At 43.1% G+C, this 10,679-nt stretch overlaps 1 protein-coding gene across 1 annotated transcript in view; it reads left to right on the top strand.

Moving 5' to 3' along the window:
- enah (ENAH actin regulator) overlaps window positions 1–10,679 on the top strand; it is a 46,977-nt gene that overhangs the window by 17,919 nt on the left and 18,379 nt on the right. Inside the window, 2 exon segments of the mRNA XM_028604531.1 lie at window positions 1,238–1,310; window positions 8,143–8,429. Coding sequence (XP_028460332.1) covers window positions 1,238–1,310; window positions 8,143–8,429 — 360 coding nt within the window.

Below are 10,679 nucleotides of genomic sequence, written 5' to 3'. Positions count from 1 at the left end.
ACAGTGCATGTGAATGTAAATATGTAAGTCAGGTTGCATTCATTTACTACAAATTATTTTAAGACTGACTTGAAATAAATGGGCTTAGGAATGTTGGAAAGTATTGAGAGACAGCTTTGGTCTTTTCATTTATTTTTTTTGGAGGGGGGGGTGTTCGAAGGGGGTCTCACCCAGGGTGTAATTCAATGTTGAGCCACTGAGCCGGGTGACGTAGCAGCGTCAGCGGCATCAACGGGTCGCTGCGCATCGGTGGCCGCCATGTTGAATGTAAACAATATGCTGCTTACCGTTGCTGCCTATCGTCATCGTGTAAAGCCCACCTCAACGGTTGTGATTGGTGCCTTGATTTGGAAAAATTGGAAATGGGCTTGAATGGGCTCTTGGCCAGACTGACTTGCAGAACAAATCTGAAATTTGCCGGAAGTTGGTCAGGGTTTTCCCAGGCTAGGTTAGGCCCTCATTAGGACTAATGCAGGACTTTCACTTGAAACAGAGTATTTATTTCCAATGTGGTATTGCTACTTTCACTCAAGGGAAGGGTATTAATACTTTTTTATCCATCTCACATCATTTTATGGTCCCTGACCAGTTAAAGGTTCTGCAATCATCACTCTTCTGCTCACGCTCCTTCATATTTACAGACTCTACAGATCACACAAATGACAGGTGACTTCTCCACAAGCCTTTGGCCCTGACAGCTAGAGAAGCTAAATACCCTGCAGGGCAAATGCAAGGCAAACACTGTGTTGCCATGGCAACCAGAATGGGATTAAAGTAACATTAAGCTGCGCTATAATATCCTCCGACATTTCAGCAACACGGGAAATCCACTGGTGTATTTTTCTTGCAGAGGAATATGAAGATAGAATGAACAGAGCAGTGTGTACAGTGTGTGTTTGGCTTATGTTGCACTAAGTGATTTTTATTTTAATAATACAGTGGCAACACATATTCCTTTCATTGTATTTAACCTACTGCACTTTAATTTCATATGTAAAAACTAATATTTCCATTAAGAACTGACAGGCTACTGTTATTTAAAGCAAAGTCTAGTGCTGGGTGAGCTCATGCTTCACTTATTTCCTTGTTTCGGACCATAGAGCTGTGTCTGGGGTGTTGAAAAAGTCAGTCATAATGAGGATGTCAGCTAAATGTCTAACAGGAGCTGTGTGTGTGTGTGTGTGTGTGTGTGTGTGTGTGTGTGTGTGTGTGTGTGTGTGTGTGTCGCCCCCTACAGGCCCCACATTGCCCAGACAGGGCCCCCAGGTTCAGAATGGCCCCACGCCAGAAGAGATGGAGCTGCAGAGAAGGTAAAGACAAAAGATCACGTCCATTTGGAGGCACCATTGTTTCTTCCATCTTCTGCGTCCCTCCCTCTTCTCCCATTTTATTTCTCTATTTCTTTTTCTTGTTTTCAACACCTATCTATCAGTGTCCCACACACATGCACTCAGACAAAGCCTTGCATACTCACATTTCTTTTTCTTCCCCATACAAGGCCACTCTTTCCCTCAGGTAATAATGAGCCTCTGGAACACACACATACCTGCATACATACACCCAGAGCTGAATTAATGGAGGCCAGCTGATGGCCAAGGTTTAGAACCTTGTTCAAGGATTTATGAGAATGAGTTGCCTACACGCACTCTCACATGCAAACACAGGCGCCATGGGCATCTTGAACAGAACTATATTCACACACAGAGACACGTAAACCTCTAACTTTAGTATCCGTTACATGAGCCAAACAATGATGACTGATTCAGTAAGCAGGTCAGGTAAAGGCCAGCTGCTGCTCACCACATTGTAATGTCATGAATGGCAACGTAACACTAACATAACGTAACATCAGAGTCAAGGAGAAACCTCATGAATGCAGATGCTCCCATACGTGGCTTTGATGGTCATCCTATCCAAACATTGTGGAGAGATGTGTAAAGGGGCCAGTATCGCCCCACACCTCTCTGGCCCGCCACTTGGGTCACTTTCTCAAACCGTCTGATGGCCATTGTCAGGTTGTTTTTGAGCAGCTGTTTCGCTGTCAGTAACGCAGGGAGTACACAGACTTTTGAATCATTCTTTAATCCAAGTTTTCAATCATAAACTTTCTTCAAAGCGTTTCCATGATTTTAATTTGCTACATAAATGACTTTGTAGATGTGTCTGACCTGTTACCAACCTCTCTTTATCTGTATCTAACTAGTGTAACTGTCCCACCCCCTTTTACACTGCTCCAAAATGGCTTACTCTAGAAATCTAATTTTACCAGCCTTCACGGCACTGCAAACACTCAAACAGTTAGTTTGCTAACTATATCACTCCAGATCATAAGTTAATGGAACCAGCTGCCAGCCTCTGTCCCACTATGGAAAGAGGTCTGCTCGGGGTTTCTCTGGCTGGAACAATGGTTAAAGAATATTAGTCTACACAGTCAGCCCATTGTAAAAACACAAAGCTTATAATGTGGAAAATAAGCTGCCTAAGATGTTTGTCAAATGATTTATAACATGGCCGCTGATGTTTGGCTACATCTTACTTCAGTAATGCTTCTCATCATGTGTCACACTGAGCCGTGAATAGGGTTGGGTACCGAAACCGAAAATGATTGCAGTCCTGACGCCGCATCAAACGCTTCAGAAGTGAAGCCTAGGTAAATTCTTTACAACAGCGTGACAACAGTGTATTTTATGCTAACCGGCATTTGTCGCAAATTAAAAAGTAGCCGACATCAGAAATCAGTGCTGAAAGCGTTATTCAATGTATTCATCTTTTCTTTTGGTGGTCAGCGACAGGAGTTTTACCCTTTGTATAAGCCTGATATGGAAGATGAAAGAGAAAAGAAAGAATTGTAGATATGGATGAGGGAGAGGGATGTTCCTCTCGGCCTCATTAAATAAGATGAGCTAACAGTCCTCAGTGGGCACACATGTTCAGCCATTTCCATAGTCATCCTCTGGCTCACTCTGTAAACATGGAGATTATTCACCTATGGAGAGACTGTTCAATGGTCTCTGTACTGGAAAATATGATGCACATCTTCTTTTCCTTGTACTCGTCTTCCTCCTTCATCACTTTTCATTGAGACACAGATGGATGAAGCAGAGTGGAGCAGGACGGCTGAGTGCAGATAAAGCACCTGTTCACAAATGCAGGGTGCTACTCTCAAATTAAAAAGACATGAGCTGGAAATAATAGGCTGTGGTATAAATAGCTGTGTGGTGCGTGGGAGCAAGGCAGTGTGGAACAGAGAGGAAGTGTGTTACATGGTCTTGAATGGAAGTGAGGATGGAGACATAGTAAGGACAGAGAGTGTGTTAGCTGGTAGCATGCACGCGCACACACACACACACACACACACACACACACACACACACACACACACAGAAACATCTGTGAAACCAATATGTTAGCTTGGCTTTTATAACAAGGTTGGGGTTTAGTTAGTGGACAGTTGACACAAATGTGTGCGTGCGTGTGTGTGTGTGCGTGTGTGTGTGTGTGTGTGTGTGTGTGTGTGTGTGTGTGTGTGTGCGTGTGCACTTGGACTGGATCCTCACTACAGTATGGCCATATGGTCCATCTGGGCTCCTATCCATTCATGCAACATTTCCTGGTTCTGTGAGCCAATCAGGCAAGCCACTGAGTCCAGCTGGCCAACCGATTTGGCCAGACTTCAGTGTCCCTGGAGATTTAGCACAGTTGTCACTTGTGGCAAAACCTGAATGTGACATAATTTCATCTCAAGGCAACATAAAGACACGCCCTGCATGGATATTAATGAGCTGTTGCTGCTGAACGTAGCGCAGAGAAAGAAAAAGAAAACCAGAAGGGTATGGGTTCACGAAATGTTTCAAAGACGAGTGGAGTTATAGCATCCAATACTCGTTGTCTTTTGAAGACTATTTTGGGGCTGCCGGTCAGCCTTGGAGTGAATGTAAACACCAGTTTGGAAACGTTTTGGGAATTCCCTCTGGAGGTGAAACGTCCTGGGCGACACAGACAGCAGCTCACACACCGTAACATCACTGCACCACCTGTGGTGGATGTACAAACCTATACATCAGCGTGAGAATGAGACTAACTTGCCTGGATGATTGTATGTCTTTCCTACTTCTAGAGGGGTTGGTGCTGTGTTAAACTGACTCGCCCAGAATTTTGCGTGTGAAGATGGCTGCCTCGGGACCACGGCGTAGCTTGGCGTCCGCTCCGTCGGCGTCCTCGCTGGGCCAGCCCTGCTCTTCCTTGTTTTTGTAGTTCAGGTTTTGAAGGCGTATTTACAAAAGTTTGTGATGTGGGAAAACAAGAATAGTCTTTTCAGCATCTTTGTCCTCGGTAGTGTTCTCTGTGTAGAAGCGTCTGGTGTGCTGGTGTTTGCCACTGGTTCCAGCCTCTCAGTCTCTCATCCACACACCTGCCAATGAGACACACACGCCCCCCTAATGTCATGTGTCAGTTTAAACGGATATCCTAACAGTTGTTTTGGTTCATTAAGATGTTTTAGGTCAAATCGTCGGTTGGATAAATTGCTCAGCTTTATCTCCACTGCAGAGTTATTTCATTTTTGTAGCTAATGAATTCACCCTTAACTATTCAACTGAAAGAATGAAATGGTATTGAGGGCCTTGCAAACCTTTGATCTTTATACCATTTATCTGAAGATCCTATTATAACGTTATTTGCATTCTGTCATGCAGCACACCTCCTTCCTCCTTTCTTGGCTCTTAATTTTGACAATAAGCCATTTGATGTTCCATCATTGCCCCAAATCCTCTCTTACTTCTACCTCAGAGTGTCTTGGGGTTAATGCAAAGAGGAAAGGAATAAATGTGCATGTGCCCGTATGTCTATGTGCATGTAGGGATTCAGGCCCTGCCGCAGCCCACGCTCCCTTAGCAACGGTTTCCCAGGCAACTCTTGTCAGGAGGAGAGTAAGACGCCAGTTAAACCGTGCATGAGGCTTTTCACAGCTTTGAATCCTGCCGTTTCCCTGCAAGGCAGAGAGGGACGTGGAGGGAAGACGAACCTGTTTTAGGTCCACCCATCAGAGGCAGGAAATATGTAGACAGTGCAGGCAGGGGAGGCATGTAGGAGTCACTGCATTAGTCCTCTGGAAGTGACAAAATACATGAAACGATGCTCATTACTCTTAGTTCATATTAACATTGTCGCCTCTGGAATTGATATTTTTAAAGGGATCCTCTGATCAGAATCTGTCTCCATCAAGACATGAAAGATGGCTGTTAAAGTCATTTACAGTGGATTCATTCCAACAGTGACACTGTAAGTGCACACAAAAAAAATCAATGTCCATAGAACATCTCCACCACTACATCCAAATGCTCAGTATGTTTTCAATTATTCTTTTGACATATAATGCAGAAATAATACACTGTCACCCTCCAGTCACAAGTAGAGTATTAAGCTGTACTGAGTATCACTCAACAGGCTTCACATCACTTATATTGTTTGCATTTTTATAACGGTAACAGATAAACTAGTAACAAAAGAAGCCAATTGGAATTTATTATTATCAAGAACAGGAACTATATATTTCTTTTCACCCATTATTCTCATTATTTTATGTTGCAAATGCAGAGTCAAAAGCCCAAAACCAGACACAGAGCTCTTATTGACAGTCAACTAGTTCAGAATCACAAGTCAATCCATTTTGTGCTTTACAAGTTGTTTTGCTTTCTGGATGAATCTTGACATTCTGAGTCTTGATCAGAGCACTCCCAAAAGTCAGAATCATAAACCTGTTTTGACATACTAAAGCAGGAAATGCACAGAGGAATCTAATATCCTTAACGCCCACCAATTATTGCAATGCAGCAATTAGTTATAATAAGTTATAAGTTACACCTGTCTTTGACAAGTCAGGTTTGAACAGCTCTGCATGCTCATGTGCCCCATGTATTCAAACACACACACACACACACACACACACACACACACACGAATATGAATAAAAAATGTTTCTGTCTCTGATCGGCCTGATTAGATTTTACTATTGTCACAACATTACATCTTGAGCTGTATGAAGATGCACTGCTTTTACAGTGCAGAGGATCCCACAGGGACTCTTTCCATGAGAGAAAATATATTACTGTCGATGAGGGAAGCCCCTCGAGGAGACTGGATAGAATCCTCAGAGACATGACCCTGCCACGCTTCCATCGGCCGTAAATCCAGCGTACCCCTGTGTTTCTGTAATTACATTAATGGACCAGTGAGACACTGTGAGAACTGGGACACTGTGTGTGTACGTGCGTACGTACGTGTGTGTCTGTGTGCGTGCGTGTGTGTGTGTGTGTGTGTGTGTGTGTGTGTGTGTGTGTGTGTGCGCGTGCGTGCATGTGTTTATATTGGATCAGGATGGTGCCATGGTGTGTATAATGTTATAGTTTCTCGGTCTCTCTCCATCCATCTCTCTTTCTATGTCGATGGAGAAAGAGACAAACTTTGATAGGGACAATCCCATGCTATGCTCAGTCTCTTATTAAAAAGACAGGGGAGTAAGGGAGATGGAGGTTTAGCAGACATAAAAAGAACTTTCTGAAATCTCCATCACACTTTTCCCTTGCATCGTATTGCTCATGATAATCCTGTGAAGCTGATAGGTGGATCTGAGTCCCTGGGCCCTCTGCAGCCATGTCACAGCTAAGCTCTGTGGGTTTGAGAGAATCAGCTTTGGTGCTACCTAAATTCACTTTAATAATGCAACCAAACACTGCATTAGGTAAATGCACTGATACAATCCTTTCCAGTGGGTGGAGGTGTGTAAAGGAGGGCACAGAGAAGGATGACCATTCTACCTGATTGTTAAAAGACTCGGCATAACATATATATTGCCTGACTTTCATAGATTAGTCATCTTCTTTGTTCAAATTTCTATCATTAACCACTTTATAATTTGTTGACATCCTGGTACAAACCATAAACATCTTTCACATAATCATGACAGTTCAGACTAATGTGGCTCTGAAGGGAGCCGTACCCGGCAAACACCGAGACGTTAAATGACCGTTGTTTGAACGTCCAATCAAGATGTCCTGTTATAGTTCAAAATAGTTCCAAAATGAAAGTTGTGCTGACGTCCGGGACGTTACCTGGCCATCTACTGGACGTCCTTCGTTCTATCAAGGCCCGATCTAGAAAGCCCTGAATCCGAATCAGAAAAGGATTGATTGGCAAGTAAGTAGCACTTAAAAGGGATTTACCTTGGTTGTGCATACATAAACATATTAAACATTAATATGAAATAAACAAACAATAAATACAGAGACAAATATGTACACCATAAGACTTTTGGCTCTTACAAACAACACAGGATTAAAAGTAGGGATGCACCGAACCCACATTTTTGGGGTTCGGCCAAATACCAAATCCACCGGTTAAGATTCTGCCGAACACCGAACCAAACTCTACTCCCATCCTCTACTCCCATCCTCTACTCCCATCTTTTATCTTTTATTTTTAATATTTTATTTTTAATTTAATACATACTGTATACTGTGTACATATACTTATACTTTACTTATATTGTTTATATTCTATTGGACATGCACCGTCCTACTGCTGACACCCAGTGGTGTAACCTGGATCTGCAGCCACAATTTGCACATGAAAAGCTCCCTGAACACACCATGCTTCCACATCATTAACATCACATGGAATGATTTGGCATCAAATAAAACAAAAATGAAAATATATGTGGCCTCTGTTTTTTTTTGCTCAGACACAATATCCTCGCTGTGTGTTTTTAATGACTTCTATTAAGACAACAGTAACTGCCTGTGGGTCAACACAGACTACACTAATCCACTCCTTTTTACTCACTCTGCCTGTTTTACTTCAATATTATATATATTTCTGGACTCTGGTCTCGAGTAACACAAGTTATATTGTGACATTTCACAAGACACAGTAGATTCATATGTTGTGAGTTTTGCATTAATGTGTTTTCTCCTCTCCTCTCTTCTTCTATCTCATCTTCTCTCCTGTCTCCTGTCTCCTCTCCTGTCTCCTCTCCTCTCTTGTCTCCTGTCTCCTCTACTCGCATCTCATCTTCTCTGCTGTCTCCTCTCCTCTCCTCTCCTCTCATCTCCTCTCATCTCCTGTCTCCTCTCCTGTGTCCTCCAGGCAGCTTCAGGAGCTGCAGAGGCAGAAAGAGATGGAGCGGGAGCATCAGGAGCGAGAGCGTCAGGAGAAGGAGCGCCTGGAGCGAGAGATGCTGGAGCGCGAGCGTCAGGAGCGTGAACGTCAGGAACAGGAACGTCAGGAGCGTGAGGCGCAGGCTGAGCGGGAGCGCCTGGAGCAGCAGGAGCGCAGTGAGCGGGAGCTGCTGGAGAAGGCTGAGAGGGAGCAGCAGGAGCAGTTGGACAGAGAGCAGCAGGACTGGGAGAGAGGGAGACGCATCTCCAACGCCGGTGAGTGATGCACTCACACACACACACACTTTGAGTCTCTGACACTATTGGACGAGAGGAATGTGCAGAGTTTTGCTGATTAATATGTTAAAAGATGAACATGTTCTTGCTACTCTGAACAATCGATTGAAACACGTCTTCAGCAGAGGATTCTTATGCAAAGAAAATACTACAAGCCAAATGTTTGAATAGGGAGCTTTATGAATGGAAGTAGTTTCTTGTAATAATCTTGTCTAAAACATGTGAAGCTGACTCTGGACTGAGTTGTGTCCCCATTCCCCAAACTGTATCCTAACTGTATTATACATCAGTTTATTAATTAGTATCTATCAGTCTTAGTACTGTTTTGCCTTCAAATACATGCTCCAGTGCATTGCTTTCAAACATTAACTTGAATGACACGGCCAATTACATTTCTGTTGTGTTTACAAAGATGTTTTACCGCATCCACAATTTGCTTTAAATGTTGCAGCAGTGAGCAGTTCTTCCACTCCCTTTGTGCATTGCATAGCGGAAAAATAGTTTGCATCATCAACACACTCAACACAAAATCAAGCAATTTTTAATTTGCAGGATTAGTGTAGTGAGTATATTTCATTCTGTGTCTTCAGTGTGAAGTATACATGCTCAGACCCTGGTTGGATTCATATGTAGGGGGGAGTTGGGACACCGCCAGTTGAACTTTAACATGATCTAAATGTTGAGCTGTAATAGGTTCAGTCTAGATGTACATGCTTTCCAATAAGAGCAGCTCTCTGCCTCAGTGGTAGAACGGTTAGCTTCTGCTGTCGGTGCTAAGCTACAGTATGGCTCACACTCTGCTCATCTGCCCATGGGCTGCACAGGCGCTAACAACAGACTGCTAATCACTGGGGCGTGCTAGTCTTTGCACGTGAGTTTAGGGTTGAGTGCATTATTTTTAAACATCTTGCACCAGTCACACACACATAACTTCTGACACTTCACACTGACACACACACACACACACACACACACACACACACAGATTCTAAAGTGGAGCTGTGATAGATCGAGACCCCGAGGGGATGTGTGTGTGTGTGCCTGTGTGTGTGTGTGTGTAAAGAACATGCAGCTGTCTATTCTGTGTCTATTTCTTTTATTTTGATGGTTTGAGGTGGAGCTACTGTTTTTATGTTGACGTTGGTTTGGTGCAGAGAAGCTTAGCTGCAGTGTGGCTCTGTTTTCTTCTTATGTGTGTGCATGTGTCCAGCTCTGCGTGTAATCACTGCGTTGTGATCGTGTGTTAGTTGTTGGGAGCAGAGCAAAGCTGCGTCCTCATAGTCACATGACCTGCCCAGAGCTACAGAGAGGATGAAAGGAATGATAAAGAAGTATGGGAAAGGTCAAAGTTTAGGGAAAGGAGCAGATGATGAGTGACGCAGGAAGAGATAGTCAGTGTGGAGGTGTAAAGCGGGGAAGTTGGGAAATCTCGATTAATGAAAAATAGATGCAAGAGAGATTGTGTGTGTAGTGGTGTGGAAGTGGGGATGAGCATTGACTCCAGTTGGAGAGGATAAATGAGCTGTAGATATTATCTGTCAGCTGACTGCTGGTCAGCTGTTGTTCACGTGAATGTGTTCCTGCTCATATTCCTGATCAGATGCCTGAGACTTGAAGCAGCTGATTGAATAAACCGTACAACATAAAATTGGGACAGAAACATTAATATTATGTCAGTGTTGTGGCTTATTGTCCAATGCAGTAATCAATTTGGTTCCATTAAATGTCATTGATAGTGTCAAATCCTAACAGGAGTTATCTCAGGATACTTTACAGATAGAGTAGGTCTAGACCACACTCTATAATTTACATAGACCCAACAATTCCCCCCAAGAGCAAGCATTAATTAATTAATTAATGAATTAATTAGTATATACTGTAGTATCAAACCTGAACAAAAACATTAAATCCAGTCATAAGAATAAGGACTAGAGAAAAGGGTAGAATTACATCACTGGTAAGGGGAAGTGGAGCAGAATGCAAACATGATTAACAAGTTTACATCATCCTCACACACACAGAAGACATGTGGCAGCGCCTTGCTCCACGGGCGGGTATGGGCTAATTGCTACTGTCAGCATGCTAACATGATGAAGTTAATCTGTTCATCAGGTTCGCAATCCTAGTTTAGCCTGGTAGCATGCTAACATGTGCTAATTGGCTAATTAGCACTAAACACAAAGTACAGCTGATGTTTTTGGTCAATAAAAAAAAAAGTATTGTAAATAA

Source organism: Perca flavescens, chromosome 18 (assembly GCF_004354835.1).
Source record: "Perca flavescens isolate YP-PL-M2 chromosome 18, PFLA_1.0, whole genome shotgun sequence".
NCBI classification, from domain to species: Eukaryota; Metazoa; Chordata; class Actinopteri; order Perciformes; family Percidae; genus Perca; species Perca flavescens.
The sequence above is the reverse complement of the archived record's forward strand: the minus strand, read 5'-3'. Positions and strand labels throughout refer to the sequence as shown.